The sequence below is a fragment of the Hypanus sabinus genome, chromosome 10 (assembly GCF_030144855.1).
Source record: "Hypanus sabinus isolate sHypSab1 chromosome 10, sHypSab1.hap1, whole genome shotgun sequence".
Classification (NCBI taxonomy): domain Eukaryota; kingdom Metazoa; phylum Chordata; class Chondrichthyes; order Myliobatiformes; family Dasyatidae; genus Hypanus; species Hypanus sabinus.
The window spans coordinates 60,571,748-60,597,190 of NC_082715.1; the positions used below are offsets into that span (position 1 = coordinate 60,571,748).

A 25,443-nucleotide genomic window follows, 5' to 3' on the forward strand; every position below is an offset into this window, starting at 1 on the left:
TTTTTCCATCAGGAGTGTGGTACAAGATCCTCAGAACTCACACCACCAGGTTCAGGAACAGTCATTACCCCTCAACCATCAGACTCTTGAACCAAAAGGAATAACTTCACTTGCCCCAACACTACAATGTTCCCACAACTTAGACTCACTTCCAAGATTCTTCATCTTATTAGTTGTTATTGATTTTTTTTTTCCCTTTTTGTATTTGCAGTTCGTTGTCTTTTGTCTTATGTCCATATTGGTGTGGTCTTTCAAAGATTCTATTATATTATTATTCTATTATGAATTTATTGAGTGTGCCTGCATGAAATTTCTTTGAACTTTTGAGTTTATTTCTACGCATGAGGTTTTAAGGGAAGGTGGACACACTCAAGAGTGACTCATACCCTGGGAATCAGTCAAAATGTGATCACTAAGATCACATTTTTTCCCTCTGTTCTGATGTTTGGCCTGAACAACAACTGAACCTCGACCAGGATTTTACGCACTGAGTTGTTGCCACAGAATTGGTCGATTAAATACTTGCATTAACGAGCAGATGTACAGGTGGCCTCAGTGTAGATCATTCCTTTTGCTCACAAGATTTAAAAGACATGAAATTTTCTTTTGCATACATTCCATATCCAAGAAAACGTTTACACATAGGTTCGAGCTGCAAAGTTATAAAAGCTCCGATGTATGGCCTTTCCACATACAGCTATTGAGGCAGCTACAAGCTTCAACACTACAGTAAGCTGCAGCACCTAGACCCGGACCTCAGAATATGCCAATCTGCAACAATAGGTTACATAGTGATCCTTTCACTGCACGTCTAACATGCTTTGAACAGACCAAAGTATTTCTTTCACTGAGATAATATTCCAGCAGCAGGTGCTGCTCGTCTTAACATGTGCTACAGGGAACAGCCCACAATTACAAAGTCCTTTGCTACACAGGAGTGTGGGAGAAACCTTGATTATGAAAACTGAATTTCTTACAAGTCCTGGGGAAGTGAGCAGAAACACCAGAAAGAGACAACAAATGCTATAATGGACAAGTTTTCACCATATCCTAAATTGTAACTGGTGTCCTCTCATAGTTGTACCCTCTTGTTTGTCAAAAATAGTTGACATAACATGTCAAAAATGCAGGCATTAAATAAATATGAAATCCAATCTTTGTTCATTTGCTCTAGGTAACAATCTCAGAAATCATATTGGGTATCAGAATTAATGAGGAAAGTTACACAGGTCCTTCTCTGACTGAAAATAGGCACGAGATGCTGAATAGAAATAGGCTGAGGTTGAGGCAAGATGGTGAACTAGTGTTAAGGACAATGAAAACTATCCAGCTTCACTTGCTGCTATTTGATGCAAGGTCCAAACTGGCTGTTAACCACCACAACACCAAAACTAGCACAAACAATCAAAATGGAGAGGGGTAGGGTTGGCTTGTAAATTCTACTTTCTCTTCAGGGGCATCATATTGAAATTCTTAAGTTTAATGCAATACTTACCATCCAAAGCAGAACACTGCAAGATAAAGTCCCAGAAGTGTAGCAACAGCATGCCTGACAAAGCTGCTTGTTTTACTTGGGTGAAGATAAAGTCGAAACCACACACTTGCTAGCAGAGCAAACAACTGACATACTACAAAATTCACCTAGAAAGAGAAAATGTAGATTGTATAATACTATGCATATTAAAATCAGAATTAAATGTGGAATTAAAAATAACTTTAAATATGCTGTCATTAATTGTACTTGCAACTGATTCCACTGACTTAAATGAAAGTTCCCACAACAATGACTATTAGATATCTTGAGGAAGCTGAAGGATATCAGATTAATTTTTTTCTTGCCTTTATTTAATGTGCAGCTATGGAAAATATTTTAGCAATGACACGCTTGATTTGACACAAACGTGCAAACATGTTTTTAAAAACTAAATGGGTCCCCACAAAGAATTTTTAAAAATTAATGGAGGAGGAGGGGAAAAAAGAAAAAAAATTGGCACCAACAGCATTCCAGGAAGACTAATTTTGCAGTGAACTTTTTAGGCTGTTAGAGTGACTCTCTACAGGAACTTAAAGCAATTTACAAACACAATAAGCAAGTCTCCTGACTAGATTCACCTATATCACATTTTGATTAAATTCTCAAATCAACATTTCTGTTTGCCCTCAGAATGATTAATTTAGATATCATTTATTAGCATCTAGATTGCGGACATGGCCAAACAATTTTTCTTGAGTATTAGTTATCACACAGAGTGCTGTGAGGTATGGAAGCTGGGGGTGGGGGAGAAAATAAGCAGCAAACATAACTCATACTCGTACGGTTTATATTACTAAATAATTACTTTAGTTCCATATTGTATCCAGGTAATCTACTGCCTGAACTAAATCCAAAATACAAAACGATAAAAAGGTTTCAATGCTCAATTCTGCCAGTCTCACAACAAAGAATGCACTGATCTGAAAGTTTTTTCTGCCCTCACTTCAATGATTACTAACAACAGAATACAAACATTTAGAGTCTGAGGGACAACCCAAGATTCCTTGCTCTTTATAAACCTTTTGCCTAGTTCCCAGATGACCTGGAGTTCAAAATACATCTTGTAGTGCTGAGCTCAACTAAACGGATAATTCAGATTGATTTCCTCTCAGTGTGTGATAAAATTCTTCTGTCTGTAACTGCAGTAGTTTTGCTGTGATCTGGCTCTATGTCCATACAGTGGAAAAGTGACTCTGGAACTGATAATTGGAAAATTTAACAGTAGAGTGTTTCCAATGGCAATTATACACATTAACCTGATTGTATATCTGACTGTACATACATGCATACAAAACAATGATGTATATAATCTTAATGTTTGGGCAATATCCTCCCACATTTTCCTTCCTTATTGCTTGTACATAGCAACAGAGATGCAGCATAAAAATACTTATTCCCTTATGTTATGAGATGGATCTTTGAAATAAAATTTTAATTCTAAATCTAAATCTAGTTTTCTATCTCTGGTTTCAAGCAATATCCTGCAGCCAATTCAATATCTACCTTAAAAAGAACTTATCTGCTCTATATTCATGCAAGAATGGCAATAGTCTACACCACCAGGATGTGTAATTTCTTATGCAAACAAAAGTTTTGAATCTGTTGGTGCCCCCAAATCCCATATTTTACCAGTAACTGGGCAAAACTTCTTCTATACAAATTATTAATTCCACTCATGATTGGAGACTTTGCCAGAAGATCAGCTATCATCTCCCCTCTCCAAAACACCCATCCATGTGTGAACAAAGTCTTTTCTACCCAAGATCTTATTGTAGATGACTGCATGAACATAACCTTGATGCTAATCAGGCCGATGGTCAATATCTTGCCCTAAAATGGAATCTCCCTCATCATATTTTCCCACTGGTAGTTCTACCATAGTGACAATGTGATCATCAACAATCTACAGATTATTCTATTGTTCTACTGCTTTGCTAATTTGACCTCTTTCAAACATCTTTCAACCAAACTTGAGCATCCATCTTGGTCTTTCCACTAATGCACCATCACCGCTTTTCAGGCTTGGCCTCTACACTGGACAACTCACTATCATTGTTGATTTAGACTTCAATTTCTCTTGCCAGCTCCAAATTCTGCAACACACAACTGCCCTTAATCTATCCCCCCAAATAAAATGTCTCGAGTCATATTAATTGGCCTCGTCACCTCACAATGTACAGGCAATCCCCAGTTTATGACAGGTTCTGCCCTGAGAACTGTTCTCAAGTTGGAGATGAATAAAAAGTGCCTGGGGGAGGGTCACAGAAACAGCTTGTAATCCAGGATGGACCAGTAATCTGCTTAAATCTCTAATCACTTTCTTCTAATGATCTCCAGTTAAAGCCTCTTTCACCTCCTTGCCCTGCGTCCTTCTTTTTCCACCCAGCACGAATCCCTTGGAAATGCAAAAAAAACTTAAAATGGGCACTCTCAAACTCCCAAATGTCCTCTCCAGCCTGCACATCTGTCCTCGTTTCCTGGGCCTCCAAGTAATGTTACCACAGATGTTACCTTCCCATCCTGCTTTTGAGAGGAACCATTTCTACTGAGATGCTTTGGTTCACCGTTCCAACTCCACCAAAGCCTCCACTGCTTCTGACTGCAGCTTCCAGTAAAACTGCGGATGCAGCAAAAGCTCCTCGATTCAAACCAATTAGTGACTTTTACCATTTCTGGAAACACCCCCCCCCCCCCCCATAGCTTAAGGCCTCTACCAAAATCCACATTTCCACTTTTATTTTCTCCATTACTTCCCAATCCTGCATCCCACCAACCTAAATAATGGGTATTTTTCACAGCACAGATACTATCTGTAATATAGTATTCAACGTCTGAAATGGGAATGTCTGGATGTTTAAGTCAGAAAGTTAAAGGAAGTTGTGGAAACAAATTCATGGGCACACTTCACAATTGGATAGGAGTATAAAGTGTTTCTCCTCCACCCAGAGGGTCACCTCATCAAAGCACAAGAGGTGGCCATGAACTTACAAGTCAGAACAGGAATGGCAATTGGAACTAAAATGTCATCGGAAAGTTCCACTTTTGGCAAATGGAGCAGAGATGCTTGATGAAGTGGTCCTCCAACTTACAACAGGTCTCACCAATGTAGAGGAGGCCTCATCGGGAGCAGCAGATACAAAAGTCAAGCCCAGCAGATTCACAAGTGAAATGTTGCCTCACCTGGCACAACTGTTTTGGGCCCTGAATGGAGGTGACAGAGGAGGTGAATGCTGACAAGCACTTTGGCTGCTTGCATGGACGAGGGCCAGGAAAGAGATTAGTGGGGAGGAACGAATGGACAAGTGAATCATGGAGGCAGCAATCCCTGCATAAAACAGGAAGTATGGGGAGGGTGGAGGGAAAGGCATGTTTTGTGGTACGATCCCTTTGGCAATGGTGGAAACTGAGCGTTGGCTGTGGAGGCTCATGGGGTGGTAGGTAAGGCCTAGAGGAACTCTATCACTATTAAGACAGCAGGAAGAAAGAGTGATCTCAGTTGTCCAGAAAATGGAGAGATGCAGGTGAAAGCACCATGAATGCTGGAGGAAGGGATACCCTGTTTTTTTGAAGAGGGAAGAACTCTCCTTTGTCCTGGAAAGGAAAGCTTTATCCTGGGAACAGATGCAGCAGAGATGAAGGAACTGAGAAAAGAGAAGAGCATTTTTACAGGAGAGAGAGTGGGAAAGGGTAGACAAGATGGCCGTGGGAATTGGTAGAAGATGCCAGTAGATGGTTTGTGGCCAGAGATGGAGACAGAGAGATCAAGAAGGGGGTGGGAGGTGTCAGAAATAGATCAAGAGAATTTTAAGGGCAGGTTGAAGTTGGAGACTAAATTGATGAAATTGGCAAGCTCAGCATGAGTGCATGAAGCCACAACAATGCATTTGTCACTGTTACAGAAAGAGTCAGGGAGCATGACTGGGGAAGGCTTGGAACATGCATCATTCTATGTAGCCAACAAAAAGGCAGTCATAGCTGGGGCCTCATGTGGGTGCCCATGACTACACTGAGTATGGAAAAATTGGTAAGAGCCAAAGGAGAAATTGTTGAGCGAAAATATGTACAGCCTGCCTTAAGGCCAACTGTTGAAAGTTTGAATCCAAATCAACCTGCGTATGAACGCACATTAAATTTGACACAGGACAAGAGATATTCTGACTATTTTATAGTAACAAACTTCACAACCTTGCATTAATTATACTTTGGCATCATCATCCCTTCCCCCTACATTAGGAATGCAAGCTTATTTCCAGCTAGCAGTTATGCAAGACACAAGCTCATAGAAATACAGCAACATTATTCAACCTTGTTACGAGACAAAATGAAAAATCCTCCAGCAACAACCTCCTTAAACGTTAATCAATGTTTATTTCACATGAAACATGAAAAGCTGCTGCTGACAGCTCCAGTAATCAGAGATCAATTTTAACCTCCACAATATCTGTGACCACATGGGGTTCTTCCAAGGCCTCCAATTTCTGCCCACATCTCAAGAATGTGCAAATTGCAAAGTTAATTGGTCACTGTGTGTAATTAAGTGATAAAATCTGAGGGGTGTTGATGGAAATATGGAACAAATAAAGTGCAATTAGTGTAGGTGTGCAAACAGGTGTTTGATAATTATAATTGATGCAAATCCATTGGGCCACGGGACCTGTTTCTATGTTGTCTGATCCTTATGTATACGAGTGAATGCAGTTTTCCAGTTAAGCATTGGCCAGTATAGCTTACAGCAAAATCATGCAAATTTACTTCTACTGGAGGCCAAATTCATTATTTGCCCAAAAATATTCTCCATGGCTATCCATGTGCCTATCTAACAGCCTTTTAATTGTCCTTATTGAATCAATCTCTAAAACCATCACAGTTGTACATTCCAGTCACTGACAACTCTGAAAAACCTACCTGGCATCTCCCCTAAACTTTCATCCACTCACCTACCTAGCATATAGTAGCCTATAATCTGGTTCAGCGAAAGGTTTAGACTCTACATAATCCTAGGTGGTGCATTTGAAGTGAAGACAAACATCCTGGACACATACATAGTCAGACCCCAAGAAGCCCATTTCTACCACAACAGTCCAACTCTACCCCTGCCTCAGCTCAACTTCTATTAAAACTCTATGTCTTTGTCCCCTCCAGACTTGACTGTTCTGTGCCTTTTTCTGGTGAGCCTACATCCTATACTCTGCAAATGTTTGAGAACACCAAAATCTAGCCTACTCCAAGTCAGCCCAGAGATCCATGCCTTTCTCCAGGCTTCATGAGAGTCCAAATTTCAATGGATTTGATACTGCCAATCTAGCTGCTCTAGTGAACAAGGTGCTCCAAAAACTTCTGCCTCCCCTTCATTTAGGCCAAGCCTAGACATATGTCCTAATATCTTTGCTTGCTTTGTCAAATTTAATTTCATAATATCCACCTGAAGTGCCTAGGGGCATTATTACAATAGCAGAGCATTACATTAAAAAAAATGTTGCTCTTCATCCAGATTCTTTCATTCCTTATTCTTTTCCTTTCTTACCACTGTACCCAAAGCAATACTTACATGGAATGACCTCAGAAAGAACTTTTCAGCTGGATTTTGTTGATAATGCCTTACATGTCAGAACGTCATACAGACAAGAAAATATAATGAAAATTTACAAAAATACAAAAGCTAAAAGTCTGAAATAAAATGCTGGAAACATTCAACAGGTAAAGCACTGTTGATGTTTCAAGTCCAACTCAATGCCAGGGCTGTGTCAGAGTACAAGTTGGTTGTAAGTATTGTACAAGAACATATTGGCTGTTATCCATTACAAATTCCACATTAAATTGTTCAAGAAACACACACACACCTCACAGCAATTCAATGTTCAAATGATGGTAGTGCTCTTGTATAGTTTGTTGGGTTAGTTTTATTTCTTCTCTCTCTGCTAACAGCAAAGGAGAAACAACTTAACAAGGACAAAGATAACACAAGTTGGCAGTGTAGTGAATGGTATCAAATCATCAGAATTTGTCACTGATATAAATTGCAATCTTTTTTATTTCACGGCAGCAGCATGACTACAAGTTCCAATAGTGAGGCTCCTGCGCCTCCTCCCTCATGGTAGTAATAAGAGGAGAATAGTTTTTTCGGGACCCAATTTCCCTCAGGATCAATAAAGTAGGTCTATCTGTCTGTCCTTGATGGTAAAGGTCCTTAATTATGGATGTTACCTTCCTGAGGCACCGCCTCTGTAAGATGTCCTCAGTGGTGGAAAGCCTAGTACCTGTGATGGAACTGATGAGTCTAGAACCCTCGGAAACCCCCTATGATCCTCCGCATTGCTGCATCCATACCAGACCATGATACAAACTCTTAATGAAGTATAGCGACTGGTATAACTTCACCGTGACTGCATCAATTTGTTGAGCCTAGGATGGATCCTCTGAGATGTTGACGCCCAGGAACTTGAAACTACTCATTCTGTCCACGGCTGACCCCTTAAGTAAGGATTGATGTGTGTTCTCCCAACTTTCCCTTCCTGAAATTCGCCATCAATTTCTTGGTCTTACAGATGTTGAGTGGAAATCTACTTTGCAACACCATTTGATCCGTAATCTATTTCGCTCCTGTACACCTCCTTGTCACCAGCGGAGATTCTGCAAGTGGTGTCATCAGCAAATTCATAAATGGTGTTTGATCAGTGCCTAACTAAACACAGTCATGAGTGTACAGAGAGTGGAGCAGTCAGCTGAGCACGTGTCCTTGAGGTGTGTCTATGTTGATTGTCAGCAAGGAAGAATTTGTTGGGCATCAGAACTTTTTCTTCACTTTAAACAAAGACTTGCTTAACACTTCAGAATTTTAATAAGGTTATTTGCATTCTGAATCCCTGTCACCCAGGAAATATGCATGCAAACTCATAAGATACATTTTACATGCTGCACTGTTGCACATCTAGTTCTTTATTTAGCACAAGTACAGTCTAAATAAATAAAGGGATACATAAAGCTATCATCTTCAATCCTCCCCTCAAATTGATGGGCAAGTTTGCAATGGCAAGCAGATGCAGTAGCAGATGAATGCTGTCAATGCAATGCACTACCAGGTTTTCACATTCAGAGAAAGTGTGTGCATAACTTAAATAGTAAAAAACCTTCGGATTTTATGCTCCTTTTATCAATAATCTGTCAACCATTTTAGCCCATCTGAAAAATCAACCCCATTTCTCCTTCAACAGACACTGCCCATCGTTTTGAGTCTTCTGGTCTTTTAACATCTTATTCCCAAGTCTTGAAGATCTTTGATTTTTACTTTGTCCTTTTACCAAAAAAAAACTGTATAAATTATTATTCCAACTACTAGATTCTAGCATCAAGATTGCAAAATGTTAAGATTTGGCTACTGTGGTTTTCTAGTTTGTGGGTTCAGCCCAGTTCATCATGGGTAAAACCCTCCGAACCATTGAACTCATGTACAGGAAACATTGCTGTAGAAAAGCACCATCCATCAAGGATCTCCACCACCCGGCCGTGCTATTTTCTTGCTGCTGCCATCAGGTAGAAGTTATAGGCGCCTCAGGAACTCCACTACCAGGTTCAAGAATTGTTAATACGCCTCAACCATCAGGCTCTTGAACAAAAGGGGATAACTATACTCATTTAAGGACTCTCTTGTCATTTCATGCTTAATATTTATTGCTATTTATTCACATCTATATTTGCACAATTTGTTTACAGTCCTGTTTACAGTTTACAGATCCTGCTTAGTTACTATTCTACAGATTTACTAAGTATGCCCACAGAAAAAGAATTTCAGGGTTGTACGTGGTACGTATGTACTCTGAGGGTAAATTTTACTTTGACCCTTATAAGAGTTTAATGTATTCTCCCTTGTTAAAAGTTGAGTGAAATTCCAGTTCACTTAACATTTTAAATTAACATTTGAATACAGGAAGTTCAGATACAAAACTTACTGACTTTCTGAATTCAGTAATTTCAGATAATCACTATTTCTCACATTTTATCTCATATTAAGAGTTTTTTCTGTCCATTCTTGTATTTTCAGGTCTTATTTGTTTTTTCCTTTGTCTTACAGGATTTGGATTATAGCTTTGAATTGTCTTGGATGTTGTTAAGTCCTCAAATCCAAAACTAGTTAGTCTGGTTCTTCAGTTTCAGCCAAGTTCTAATTTCTGACTCTGGTTTCATGATTCTTAAAAGAAATAATATTTCTTCAAAGGTTCATTTACTATCATAATATACAACTCTGAAATTCTTCAGAGTTTCAATCATCACAATCATCTAACCTCAAATCCCCCCTCCCAGCACGCATAAAAAAAATTGGTTGAAAAACACCAAATATAAAAAAAAGTTCTAAGACTGAAATAAAAGAAGTCCAAAATCCAAAACGCTGAAAACCTGGGTAACATTCTCCGGGCACAATGGCAGCCTCTCCCCTCTCTGGCAGCAAAGCAATTCCACAAGTGCTCACCTTCAGCATTTGCCTCCATGTTTCAATCTCCCTTGTTGCGTTAATCGGCAAACAAAGGAAGCTTTAATCAGTGAAATGGTGTCAAACATCAGCTCAACTCCTGTCCCGCATCCTTCTTGCTACAAGGTTTGCACACGCTGCCTGTCTCCTGAAATCCTCTCAGAAACTGCAGAGCACTGAAATACCCAAATGACCTTCAAACTGCAAATTATAGGCTCCAACATTCAAGATGAAAAACAAATGTGTAAGTCATAAAATCAGTGAAATATATGGTTTCATGGTCTATGCAGAAGATGTCGACCATGAGAGCTTTGTTCACAGGTGCCATGTTGACCGAAAGGTGCTGATGGTTGTTCATTTGGGGCATTCCAATGTTTCCCATAACCAAACTACCTCAGCAGCACCCCACAGAGATCTTACAGTATTTCCTCCTACTTCTCCCCAGAGCAAAACACGACGTAGTTAAAGATCCAAGAAATGTTGACTACAGATTTCCAAGTAGATCTGACCTATAATTAGGTTTATCCCAAACAGGAAAACTAAAGCTGTACTTTTATTTTGACGACTTCTCAACTTGAAGTAAAAGCATCTTAATAAGTTTCCAATCTCATCCTTCAGTATTTCTGCCCTTCTACTCTCCTCCGGACTCAGACTCAATTTGTTCACAAACACTCTACAGCTTTCCTCTGTTCCTCCTGTACCATTCTCTGAATCAGATCATCAACGCACTTCTAACACCAAATACTGCACTCCATCAGAAAGCAAAATGCTGCATATGCTGGAAGTATGAAATAGTGCCCAACTCTATACTTTGGCTTCTTACCATGACACACAATGTCCAGAGAACTTTTCATTATCATCCCTTTCGACATCCGCAAATGTCCATTCAAAATGAGGCACAACATTCCACTTTGCAAATATATGAAGTTTTACCAAGGGAAAAGGCAAACTTATTCAGGTTATCATTCTAAATAAATAATTTGAATAACCTCCAAGAGTAATGAAATCAAAATACTACGGTTACGGATTCTGAACTAAAACAGATACATGTTCAAATACACAGTGGGGTAATACTCAGAGAGCTGAGCATTTTATGTAATTTCACTAGTAGTTTTATACTGATGAAGGTGCCATGCAATAGACAATACGGAACAAAAGCTCCTGGTGATTACTTTGCGAAATGAAATCTGTAATTTTAATGCACATTGCTGTCATTATTGATCAAGAGTACACAATTTCTATACTACTTCCCTCTTACACAACCCTGTAATTAGTTAATAAAATTTTGTTAAACATTGCTAAGCTTCCATAGCATTCTCAAACAAAACTGTACCCTATTGCAGGTGCTAGAAATCTTAAATAGAAGATACATGCAACACCTTCCCTTTCATCTCTGCCCTTCCTGTTGTCTAGATCTTCCCCCCCCCCCCCCCCCAACCACAGGTAAAGCAGCAAAATACCTGTAATTCTTCCCGTTTGAAGTTGAGTCACAAACAAGGGAGCATATGTATCTTGCAAGCTTCAGGCTTGGTTCATGTCTATAAAGCAGGAAGAATTTTACATCTGAAGCTTATGGAAGACACCTCTCCATCAGCTAGTAGCCAGTCAGATGTACTGCATGCAGGAAGTCTTGTTGATAAATATAGAAAATACATTTCCAACCGCTCCCCACACCCACAACCCAGGAGGAGAAAACACACCAGCGGCAACTGTCATTTCACCTTCCCAAAGAGTATGGTGTTCCACATTTTCCCCATTACAGCTGACTTTTCCACAACTTCTTGTCAATGACACAACTATTCTTCTACCCACACTCCCTTCACTCTGTGTACTCACTGAGACTGGTAAACAGATTCAGCATCTTCTCTCCTAGTGGATCACTATCCCATTCCTACTTTATCAAAATATTCCAAGTGTCCCATCTAATATTTCCATGGATTCTCAGGTCCATATGCATCATCTCTTCCCCAGTCTTTGCCATAATTCTACTCCAGCTTCATCATAAGTCATATCTTGATATTAGTTAGGATGCTTCACAGAATGCAAACACAAATAAGTAAATTTATGCATAAAATAAAACACAAATAGTCAAGTTTCAAGTAACCTATTGAAATCTACAACACATAATACATTATAGATTCCCAGCTTTGAATCAATCGTGCCTCAAAACTAGTTTTCTGAAACAAATATGACACAATAATAATATAACCGTAACTATTTCGACACAAGTTTTTTTTTGACAAGGAATTGAGAAACTGAGTACCTCCCACTTTACATACTTGTACATACTTGTTTCAGCAACATTGACTAAAGAACAATTGGTTCCAAGTTTAATTTTTAAACCATTTTTCTTTTAAATGGCTAATTTAAAAATCACAGAAAGAACATCAAACCAAAGCAGTGGACAACTTAAGATCCTAGCGTGCAGGATGACCTTGGACAGCAACTTCTCAGCTACTGGCATACAGCAACAAGAAAGGGGGAAAGAAAGTAGCCTTTTACATTACATAAAGGGAGGGCAAGGGAAGCGGATCAGAAGTGGAGAGAGTGAGAATTTGAATGTACTGACAATCATCTTTGATGTTACAGTGAAAAGATTTGAAGGACGTAAATCATCAATAGCATTGTGTGAAGGAAGTCCATTATCAGCACTAGGTGTCTGTGCTGATTTTGTTCATTTGCAGTCAATCAAAAGAACACAGCAGCATTGAATTCCTTTGTTAATAAGTTGATAGGAACTAATACAGTTTTATGATACTGTAGTGAATGGTAGTATTCTAATGGAATTCCTGACTAAGCACTAAAGACCTGTGCTGATCAACTGACTGGAGTGTTCACTGAGATGTTTAACCTTGAGGTCATAGATCTTAGGGGCTGATGATAAAACATATCAGCTTCTGCTTGAAAAGTGACTTGGACCCACTCCAATTTGCCTACCAGCACAAGAGATCCACAGCAGGTGGCATTTCATTGGCTCTTCACTCAACTCTGGAACATTTCAACAGCAAAGACGCATACATCCAGATGCTCTTTATCGATTATAGATTGGCATTCAATACTATAATTTATCAGTAAGTTTCAAGACCTTAGTCTCAATAGTACCTTGTGAAAATGGATCCATGATTTCCTCATTTGCAGACCCCAGTCATTTTGGATTGGCAATAACATCTCAACAATCTCTCTCAGCACAAGTGCACCCCTTCTCTACTGGCTTTGCACTCTTGGCTCTGTGGCTAAGCACAGCTCCAATGCTGCAATCAAGTTTGCTGCCAACACAAATGGTGTAGACCGAATCAAAAGGTGGTGATGAATCAGAATATAGGAGGGAAATTGAAAATCTGGCTGACTGCTGCCACAACAACTTCTTACTCAAAGTCAGCAAGACACAGGAGCTGATTATTGTCTTCAGGAGGAGAAAACCAGAGGTCCATGAGCCAGTCCTCATCAGGGAAACACATGCGGAGAGAGTCAATAAGATAGAAAGCATGGCAGCACCCCTACTTCCTTAGGAACTTGTAAAGATTCAGCATGACATCTAAAACTTTGACAAACTTCTACAAATGTGTGGTGAAGAATAACTGGCTGCATCAAAGCCTGTTATGGAAACATCAGTGCCCTTGAATGGAACACGAACACACACACACACACTCTTCATCTCATGTTCTTTATATTTATTGTTTATGTATTATTATTACTTCTGATTTCTTTTTGTATTTGTACTATTTGTTGTCTTTTGCACACTGGTTGTCCACCCCATTGGGTGTAGTCTTTCATTGATTCTATTACGGTTATTGGATTTATTGAGTACGCACACAAGAAAATGAATCTCAGGGTTGTATATGGTGACATATGTACTTTGATAATAAATTTACTTTGTACTTTAATTTGTTCTGTATTTAATTTAAATAATCTATTTTTCAGTTTGTCTTTTTTTAAAATACCTTTTTAAACCTTTTCTATGAAATTTCTGCTAATTGGGGCAGCTGTAAAACTAGGCCAAAAGGTACTGGTCTTGATATGTCCCAATTAACCAGAATTCACTGTATTAGCTTACTTAGCACTGACACAATTTGACTCTTTAAATAAAAAAAATCTACTTTCCACTCAAAGGTCAATTGTAAATCATTGCAATAATGGAAAATGCTTGATATCTCTGGGAGTGCAGGTCATTACTACGGGTTTCCCTTCTCTTCCATTCCTATTATTGAGGAAATAATGTACCCTTAATAATCCAATTTCCTCACTCCCCAGCAGATGAAAAATATTCCTTTCTGTGCTTGTGGTACACGTGGACAAATCACTTACCTACAGATGAAATTACAGCTTAACACAGCCCTCCTGTAAGATGGTGGCACACTTAGTCATGGTGGCCTCTCCGGGTCCAACCAATGGTGTAATTGTTTATCCTTTACATTTTTCTTATGATTGCAAGATACTGCTGGATATTAAGAACATCAAGTACTGCAGTCTTTCTCACTAGTGTGTTGCTGGATAGCAGTGGAGATGCACAGCATGGGCTTGAGCACTGTATTGTCGTCTGCTACAGCCACCTAAGAAGGTGGTGTCGGAGATGGTGCGTGGTCCAACAAATGGTGCAAATAATTGTCTTGGACATTTTTGCTGTGATTGCAAGGCCCTGTTGGACATTGATAATCCAGAATGCTGCAAGTCTCATTTATTGGAAAGACCAACTGCAGGGGAGTCAGTTGTTGCACGAACGAGGACCTCATGCTGCAGCATCATCTGTTGCAGCCACCCACGGAAGGAGAATCTGGAGGTGGTGTGTGAGAGAGCAGAGTTGTGGCAGGAACTCTGGAGTCTCTGCTGGTTTGGGAGCTGGCCCCTCCCATCGGGACTGCTCTCCAGTGTTCGCTCTTGGAAGGGCAACTATGGCTGTACTAGCGCGTGACGAGGAACTGTTGCATAGTTATTCCTGCAGAAACGTTGCTCTAGGACAGGGGTTCTCAACCTGGGGTCCATGGGTCCCATGCTTAATGTTATTGGTCTGTAGCATAAAAAGGCTGAGACCCCTGTTCTAGGACACCATCAACCTTCAGGGTACGCCACTGAGGGAGCTGGCTAATTTTGTGCTGTGTGCAACTGTATATACTGTGTTTTGTACATTGACCCCAGAGGAACACTGTTTCATTTAGTTGTATACATGTGTAAGGTTGAATAACAATTAAACTTGAACAAATCACTACTTCTTTTCAGCTCAATGCTGAGGGCTCTATTGGAATAGGGCTCTTGTTCGCCACCCCCTCCCTCACATGAATACAAGGGCTAAATGTGATCTCTCCCTGTTGTTCCTGCTGAACATCCGAGAATTCTGTTCTGTGCATTTCATTTAAATGATTTTGTCACAAAAAGCATAGCGCCTGACATGTCAGGAAATACTGAAAAGTAATCAAGGTGCAGCTTTTGGAGTTCCAGGGAAACAAGTGCAGATGACCAAGATTAACCTCCATTACAGCAAAGAGACACACAGAATAAATAACTAGGAATTTTAGTGGGAGAAATGCAACCTGTTTTAAAAGGAGCACTATTCACAATAGTGTTTATTGATAGATAAAGGATAAAATAGGGTAAATGCAAGAGGATGCTAGACAAAAGCTTACTCTTGTAATTAAATCTATGGAATGGATACAAAAATATAGATGCAGCACGAGAACTGCAGTTGATCACAGCACTGTTCCATGACCAAGAGCAGGACTCCTCTTAACATTGTGTGACAGCAAGCTCCACTTACCCTACCATTACAGAAAATTGAAAATGACATCTCCTCATTATTTTCATGAGCCCTTGGGTAAATGACTCCTGAAACAAAATAACAAACTGTGCCAAACCAATAAAAGATGAAACAATAGATAGTAGAAGTCAGTTATTTAGCGAAAGCTACAAAGCATGAAGCCAGAAGGAGTGAACCACTTTTAAATGCCCTTTCTCAATTTCCCCAAAACAGACACGTCTCAAACTGGGGACTTCCTGTATACAACAGGGTCGGTTCCTGAGCAACTTGACCTGTTCACAAGGTGAAATTGAACAGAAAGGGTTGTGACAGGAGAGAGAGCAAGCACAGGAAGGTTGGCTTTCAGCCAGTCTTTGATTCAGGGGACATGAAGCTGTTCTGCACATGGAGCTCCACTTGGATTGACACTGCACCCAACTGATGTGAGTGGGGAGGGAGTAATGTAAAAAGGTCCCATTCCCACCTGCTGTAAGATGTAGCAGCTGGCAGATCTATCTCCATCCACCCTGCTGAACTCCCAATTTCTCATTTGCAAGTCCAGGTCGTTCACAGACCGTGGAGGATCTATACAGTGGACTCCGATTAATTGGGCCATTGGTTAATCGGGCTGGTCGCTTATTTGGGACAACTCTTAAAGGAGAAAAACTAATAGAGAAAATAGCCAGGGTTCCCTTCATTTATTTGGGACATTATGTCACTTAATAGGGACAAAAGATTGTTGCCGAATAGTTTCTAACTCGTGCCAGTCGTGTAGCAGTTGGACGCAACACTGTGCTTAGAGCGAAGAGTTTTTAAAATAGTGTCATTTAAAATGTGCTTGTGTTCAAAGAAATGATTTTTGTCACTGATATTTAGCAAAAAAAAGTTTCAAGCATTCAGGCATAGAGATGCCAGAAATAGCTGGGCCAGGAAATGAAACAATTTTGTTACTTCTACACGTTAGGAACTAAAAAGAATTTAAAGGTATCCACAATCATCTTCAATGTTACAATGAAAATGAAGATTTAGGGGATGAAGACAAATCATTACATGAGCTAGGTGTCTGTGCTGGTTTTGTTCTTCACAATCAATCAAAAGAATACAGCAGCATATATTGCATTTAGACCACAAGACCATAAGATACAAGAACAAATGTAGAACTTTTGGCCCATTGAGTCTGCTCTGCCATTTTACCATGGCTGATTCATTATTCCTTTCAGCCCCAATCTCCTGCCTTCACCCTCTATCACTTCATGCCCTGACCAATCAAGAATCTGTCAACCTCCACCTTAAATGTTCATAAAGACTTGGCATCCACAGCCACACACTATTCTGAGTCCTCTCCAAATTCACTCTATCAAGACCTTTCACCACTTGATAGGTATGAATGAGGTCAGCCCTCATTTTTCTGAATTCTAGTGAATACAAGCCCAGAGCCATCAAATACTCATCAAATAACAAGCCATTCAATCTTGGAATCATTTTTGTGAACCTCCTTTGAATCTTCTCCAGTGACAGCATATCCTTTCTAAGATAAGGCACCCAAAATTGCCCACAATACTCCAGGTGAGGGCTCAGTAGTGCTTTATAAAGCCTCAACATTACATCCTTGCTTTTATATTCTAGTCCACTTGAAATGAATGCTAACATTTCATTTCTCTTCCTCATCACTGACTCAACCTGCAAATTAATCTTTAGGAAATCTTGCACAATGACTTGCATGTCACCTTGTACCGCAGAGTTTTTTAATTTTCTCTCCACTTAGTTAATAGTCTACCCTTTCATTTCTTCTACCTGAGTGTATGACCATACACTTTCCGACACTGTATTTAATTGGCCACTTCTTTGTTCATTCTCTTAATCTGTCTAAGTTCTTCTATAGCCTCTCTACTTCCTCAAAACTACAAACCCCTCCACCCAACTTTGTACCATCAGCAAACTGCAACAAAGCCATCAATTCCATCATACATTAACATCTAATGTAAAAACAATCAATCGCAACACAGACCCCTGTGTAACACCCCTCGTCACTGGCAGACAACTCTTTGCCTCCTACCAGCAGCCACTGCTTTATTCATGTTTGTCTCTTTCCTGTAATATCATGGGCTTGTAACTTGTTAAGCAGCCTTGTGTGTGGCACCTAGTTTGAGGCCTTCTGAAAATCCAGGTAAACAACACCAACAGATTCTCCTTTATTTATCCTGCTTCTTATTTCTTCAAAGAATTCCAGTGAATTTTTCAGGTAAGATTTTCTCTTGAGGAAACTATGCTGACTATGGCCTGCTTTTTCGTGCACCTCCAAGTACCCAAAACCATATTCTTATCAATTCCAACATAGAAAACCTACAGCACAATACAGGCCCTTTGGCCCACAATACTGTGCCGAACATGTATTTACTTTAGAAATTACCTAGGTTACCCATAGCCCTCTTTTTTTCTAAGCTCCATGTACCTGTCCAGGAGTCTCTTAAAAGACCCTATCATATCCGCTTAAAAGACCCTATTATATCCGCAATACGTCTTCCCAACCACTGAGATCAGTCTATAATTTTCCTCTTCTGCCTCTCTCCTTTCTTTAAGAGTGGACTGACATTTGCAGTTTTAAGTCTCCCAGAAACATTTTTGAAAGATTACTAATGCCTCTACAGTCTCTTCATCCACCTCTTTTAGAACCTTGGGATGTCCACCATCTGGTCCTGGTGATTTACCTATGTTTAGGCCTTTCAGTTTCCCAAGAACTTTCTCCCCAGTAAAGGTAACTTCACACACTTTCGACCCCTAAGCACTCTTGAACTTACATCATACTGCTTGTGTCTTCCACAGTGAAAATTGTGGCAAAATACTTATTCAATTCATCCACCATTTCCTTGTCTCCCATCACTACCTCTCCAGTATCATTTTCCAGTGGCCCATCATCCACTTTCATATTTTATGTATCTCACAAAACTTCTGTTATCCTCATTAATATTATTGGCTAACTTACTTTCATATTCCATCTTTCCTTCTTAATGACTTTTTGTAGTTGCCTTCTGTTGGTTTTTGAAAAGCTTCCCAATTTTTTTCTCTATTATATGCCCTCTCTTCGGCTTTTATGTTGGCTTTGACTTCTCTTGTTAGCTATAGTTGTATCATCTTGCCTTTAGAATGCTTCTTCCTATTTGAGATGTATATATCCCATGCCTTCCGAATTGCTTCCAGAAATTTCAACTGTTGCTGCTCTGCCGTCAAACCTGCCAGTGGTCTTTTCCAATAAATTTTGGCCAACAAATCTCTCATGCCTCTGTAATTCCCTTTACTGTAACACTGATACATCTGACTTTCGCTTCTCCTCCTCAGATTTCAAGGTGAATTCAATCATACTATGATCACGTTGCCCCAAGGGTTCTTTTCCCTCAAGCTCTCCAATCAATTCCAGTTCATTGCATAACACCCAATCAAGAACAGCTAATCCTCTAGTGGACTCAACTACCAGCTGCAAATATACAAGTTATTATACAACTCCCATCAGGGTCTCTTTACCTTCGCAGTTCCTTAGCACTAACCACAATGATTCAACACCTTCCGACCCCATATTCTAATGATTTGATTTCATATTTTACCAATAGGGCCATGCCACACCCTCTGCCTACCTGCCAGTCCTTTCGATACAATGTGTATCCTTGAACATTAAGATCCCAGCTATAGTCTTCTTTCATGCTGATTCAGTGATGCCTACAACGTCATACATGCCAATCTGCAACCGTGCTACAGGTTCACCTACCTTATTCTGTATACTGCACACATTCAAATATAACACCTTCAGTCCTGTATTCACCCTTTTTGATGTTGTCTGCTTTTTCCATTGCTACACATCATGTGGACAGTAATTTTGCCCTAACATCAGCCTCTCTTTGCTCGGAGTTTCATTTCAAAGTGCCTTTGTTTGTAAGCCAACTACCTCTTCCTTAGCCCTATCATTCCAGTTCCCATACCTGTGCTAAATTAATTTAAACCTTCCCGAACAACTCTGGCAAACCTACCTACAAGGATATTGGACAACCCTGTTTTAGGTGTAACTTTTATACAGTACCTTCCCACAGAAGGGATCCCAATTATCCATCAATCTGAAACCCTGTCCCCTGCACCAGTTCCTCAGCCACCTGCCAAATCATCCTATTCCTACCTTCACTGATGCATGACACAGACAGCAACCGAGAGATTACTACTCCAGAGATCCTGTTTATCTAGCTTCTTACCTAGCTCTCTAAAATCTCTCTCCGGGGCCACCTGCTCACCCATCTCCTTTAGAATACCATGGACCCAATCTGAGACATCTCTGATCCTGGCATTAGGGAGGCAACATACCATCTGAATGTCTCTATCACGCCCAAAGAACCTCATCTCTGTTCTCTGACCACAGACTCTCCCTATCAACACAGCAGTCCCCTCTGCTCTTCTAGGCCACAGCCCTTGGCTCAGTGCCAGAGACCCAGTCACTGTGGCTCCCCCCCACAGGTTTTATCTCTCTCTCTCTCAACGGTATTTAACGGTATTTATTATTATTATTAAGGGAAACAGCCACTGGTGTACTCTGTGTTGGCTGTGCATCTCCTTTCTTTCTCCAACAATCACCCGTCCCTTGCAATCTAGGAGTGAGTACCTCCTTGCAGCTCCTCGTTCTCCTGTACGAGTTGGTGATCATTGAGCTGTAGCTCTTGTTCTTTAATGCGTCCTCTCAGAAGCTGCAACTTGGTACAGATGTGCTTACCCGGAAGATTGGAGGCCTCCCCAACTTCCTACATCCCACACACTACAAAACCCTGCCTCTGTGGCCACTCTCAACACACTCCTATGCTCAAACAGACGAGGAGCGGAGAGGAAGTTGTTAGATACTTTACCTCACCCATGTGTGATGCACCAAAGCCACTCTAAAGACTGGTGCACTCAAGGAATGGCAACTCCACTTGCACCTGTGTTACTTTTATTCACCCTTTTGTTGATCGGTTGCCACACAACTCAGAGAAACTGCCACAAAGCTCTGCCTTTTAAACCTTGACTGCAGACATCATTGAAAAGGTAGCTCTTTTTACACACCCCCTCTCTGATAAATGGTCGCTGCACAACTCTTAATTCTTCTGTCAATAACTATTAGGAACTAGTGCACAATTTTATAGCACTGTAGTAGTTTTGGCAGTGTTCTAACTTGTTTCGCATTTCTTTCAAATATATAATTTATTACTCAGTTAAACGGTAGTTAGTCTTTCTTATACCTTTTGAACCATTTCCATGAAACTTTGCCTAATTGGGGAAGACGCTTAATTGGGTCAAAATGTACAGGTCCCAAAGTGTCCCAATTAACCAGAATCCACTACTTCTGAACTGCCTTAATATATAGCATCACACAAACAAAACATAAAAAAATTAAAAACATCTGTTAATTTAAAGATTCTGCAGTACACAAGTATTTTTCATAGGGGTACATTTTGAAATTTTTGGGCGTTTGCTACCAGAACCCTATTCATGTGCATCAGGGTGAGCAACAGCAAAAAGAAAACTAGTCATGTGCACCTGGGAATTTAAAATCTCTTAATAAGAAACATAATACATGACCCATCCCACTGAGAAACAATAAACATAACTTATCCTTAACCCCCTACTTCACCGACCATCGTAATGCCCTCCTCCACTTCACAGCACCCAATCCTCTGCTCTACATCGCGTCTTAAAGCCAGGATCATTCCTTGACTTGAATAAAAGGTATACGGTCCCAGGATTAAACTGCACTAAAAACCAAAGTTAAAAACAAAGAAAACTTTGCAATAGGGAACTCTAGTCCTGCGATATAGATAACTAAAAGGAATCACCACAAAGGAATGTTGAATGTTGAGATAGATCAAAGAGAACCCAACTCTTAAGGCTATAAAACAGAGAGCAAAGCCTGCTCTACAACTCTATGGACCAAGGGCAGATCTGATCTTAGCCTCAACTCTACTAACCTGCTCAATTAAAACAACACTCAACTCACTTTTACCCAAAAATGAATTAATGTTTTGAAAATATTTAATCTCCACAGCTCTCTTGAAAGTGAACTCCTCACCTCTATCTTACATAGAGGACCCCTTATTCTGAAACTGTGGAGGAACAGACAGGTCTTGGGGCCCACATCCATAGACCCCTCAAAGTTGCAGTGCAAGTTGACAGGATTGTTAAGAAGACATATAGTGTGTTGGTCTTCCTTAATCGGGGGATTGAGTTAAAGAGCTGCGAGGTAAAGTTGCAGCTCTATAAAACTCTGGTTAGATCAGACTTGGAATACCGCATATCCTCAGTTCTGGTGTCCTCGTTACAGGGAGGGTATGGAAGTTTTAGAGAGGGTGCAGAAGAGATTCAATAGGTTGCTGCTCGGATTAGTGAGCATGTCTTATGAAACTGTTGAATAAACTAAGGTTTTTCTCTGGTGTGGAAGAGGATAAGAGGTGACTTGAAAGAGGTGTATAAGATAATACAAGACATAGATCGAGTGGATAGGCAGAGAGTTCCTGGCAAATAAGAGGGGGCATAATTTTAAGGTGATTGGAGGAGAGTATAGCAGAGAATGTCAGAGGTAAGTTTTATTTTAAAAATCACAGAGCATGGTGGGTGCATGTAAAGGGTGGTGGTAGAGGCCGATACGTAAAGGACATTTAAGAAACTCTTAGAAAGGCACATAAATAGAAAAATGGAGGGCTTTGCAAGAGTTAGATTGATTAAAAGGACAGCACAACATTGTGGGGCAAAGGGCCTGTACTTTGCTGTACTGCATACATCTGAAGGGAAACACGCTCTCAACGTCCATTCTACCAAACAACCTCAGAATTATACGTTCTGGTAAGACTCTTGCTCAGTCTGATTCTTCTACACTTCAAAGAGTCAAAACTCAATATCCTCAACCACACCTACACAGCCTAGGAATCAACCAGATCAGCCTTCCCTAATATCCATCCTTAAATAAGGAAATTAAATCTTTGTTGTATTCCAGGACTTCCCAATAACCTGCTATTTTTGAAAAACTGACTCAATTCACCCTTTACTCAAGGCCAAGATTCAATTTACCTTAGCACCCATATATGCATGCTAGCATCAATGTTTCATGTTCTAGGACAGTTAATTCCTCTGTATGGCAGCATTCCCTTGCCATTTATATAATATTTGACTTGTCCATTCTGATGAAATTTCTCCACATTTTATAGCATCTACTAAATATCTGTCCATTTGTTTCACTTATATCCTTCTGCACCATTAATGATCTTACAACTCAATTGTCTGCCTGGTTTGAACATCAATAAATCAGACAACAATACAGCTCTCCATATCCACGGGTTCCACATCCGCGGATTCAACTCAGCCGCAGATTGGGATAAAAAAAACCGGAAGTTCTCCCTCCAGCACTCGTTGTTTGAGCATTGTTCACCTAGCGTCTCGTTTGGTCGCTACTTGTGTTGTGTGCACCCTTTGTTTCTGTGAAAAATGGCTCCTAAAAAGCAGTTAAGTGGTCAAAGCAAATCCTCAAAAGCTAAGAGGGAGTGTGAAGTACTGTAATCTAGAGGTGATTAAAAATATTACTGGTTGTTTAAGCATTGTTCACTGCTTGTGTTGTGAGTGAGAGGAAAGAGCTTAAGGCTACTGAGGGATGGCTGACTAGCTATGTAAAGCGCTACAGCCTCAAGAACATAAAGAACATGGGAGAATCGGGATCGGCTGATGTCGAGGCGGCATCAGTGTTCCCAGAAGAGCTACGATGCTTGCGCCTGTACTGAACACGTACAGACTTTTTTTTCTTGTCATTATTTCCTAAACAATACAGTATAACAACTATTTACATAGCATTTACATTGTATTAGGTATTATAGGTAATCTAGAGATTATTTAAAGTATACAGGAGGATGTGCGTAGGTTTTTTTGCAAATACTACACCATTTTATAGACAGGACTTGAGCATCTGCGGAATTTGGTATCTACGGAGGGTCCTGGAACCAAATCCCCGCGGATACAGAGGGCTGACTGTACACAAAGATCAGTGTTATGGATTTAGTATACTTGTAAATAGTTAGGGCAATAATATTGATCCGTGTGGCACTCTATTGGTTGCAAATTACAACCTGAAAATGATGCAGTTCTCCTGATTTTGTTAGTTAATTAACATTATTAGCATACTAGCACATTACCCAACTTAATGGAATTGATGGCTTTGTGGCAAAGTTTGCAGATAACGTGAAGAAAGGTGGAGGTGTAGGTAGTGCTGAGAAAGCAATGTGATTGCAGCAGGACTTACACAAATTGGAAGAATGGGCAAAAAATGGCAGATGGAACATAGTGTTAGGAAATATATGATTATGCATTTTGGTACAAGGAACAATAGTGTGGACTATTATCTAAATGGGTAGAAGGATCAAACATGAGAAGTGCAGAGGGACTTAGGAGCCCTCATGCAAAATTCACAGAAGGTTAATTTACAGGTTGAGTCAGTGGTAAAGAAGGCAAATGCAATGTTGACATTGATTTCAAGGGGAATAGAATATAAAAGTGAGGAGATATTGCTGAGCCTTTATAAGACACTAGTCAGGCCACACTTCAGAGTATTGTCAACACTTTTGGGCCTTATATCTCAGAAAGGAAGAGTTGTCTTTGGACAGAGTCCAGAGCAGGTTCACTAGGATGATTTCAGGAATGAAGGGGTTAATACATGAGGAGCATTTGGCAGCTTTAAGGCCTGTACTTACTGGAATTTAGAAGAATGCATGGGTATCTCATTGAAACCTACAGAATGTTGAAAGGACTAGATAGGGTGGATGTGGAGAGGATGCTATCTATGGTGGGGGTACCCCCACCAAGAGGGCACAGCCTCAAAATTGAGGTATGACCCTTTAGAACAGAGGTAAGGAGGAATTATTTTTTTTAAGCCAGAAAGTCCATGAGTATATTTAGGGCGGAAGTGGATAGTTCCCCGATTGGTGAGGGCATCAAAGGATATGATGAGAAGACAGGTGAATGGGGTTGAGTGGGATCCGGGATCAGCCATGACAGAATGGCAGAGCAGACTCAATGGGTTAAATGGCCTAATTCTGCTCCTATGTATTATTATGATCTAACTTCAAATGTTATCAGTAACCTGAATGAATGCCTCTTGCAAAACTAAATACTTCATATCTGCTATCTCTCCCTCAATTCATTAAATTCCCCAATTCCTGAGTACAAACAAAAGGTACTGTTTTACTATCCCATCAGGGCAGATTTCCATTTTCTGGCTCTCGACTTGAGTTAGCGCCACACAAAATAAAATACAGTTATGAATTTTAGCCCACTATGTAGGCAAACCTATGTTATTCACCATCCAGCCATTCAAAACAAGCTCCAAATAATATTTATGAAAACAACAATAATGGGATGATCAAAATTTTTTTTTAAATTTTTTTAAATAAAAGTTCATAGTGAGGAAATCATAAAATGGATCACAGTGGATTCTAGTTAATTGGCCATTGGCTAATTGAGGTGGCAGTTTATGTGGGACAACTCTTAAACAACAAAAACAAATCAGCAAATTTGCCGGGATTCCCTTCATCTACGCTGCTTAATTGGGGCAGACTTGCCGAACAGTTTCTAACTAGTATCATATTGTCTAACTAACTGGACAATTTAGAACTGTTCTGCTCAATATGGTTTTCAGCACTGAGGCCTGGAGGTGCCAGAGGCTGCCAGTAG

At 40.1% G+C, this 25,443-nt stretch overlaps 1 protein-coding gene across 4 annotated transcripts in view; it reads right to left on the reverse strand.

The window, feature by feature from the left end:
- Positions 1 to 25,443, reverse strand: part of mboat2b (membrane bound O-acyltransferase domain containing 2b) — a 142,522-nt gene that overhangs the window by 107,098 nt on the left and 9,981 nt on the right. For 2 of the 4 annotated variants that reach the window (XM_059981935.1, XM_059981933.1), the window contains exon 2: positions 1,496 to 1,641. The exons of 1 other annotated variant lie outside the window; for it this stretch is intronic. In XM_059981935.1, coding sequence (XP_059837918.1) covers positions 1,496 to 1,641 — 146 coding nt within the window. Of the gene's footprint in view, positions 1 to 1,495; positions 1,642 to 8,983; positions 9,126 to 25,443 lie in introns of those variants that run through there. One more of the 4 variants, XM_059981934.1, reaches the window with a different exon arrangement.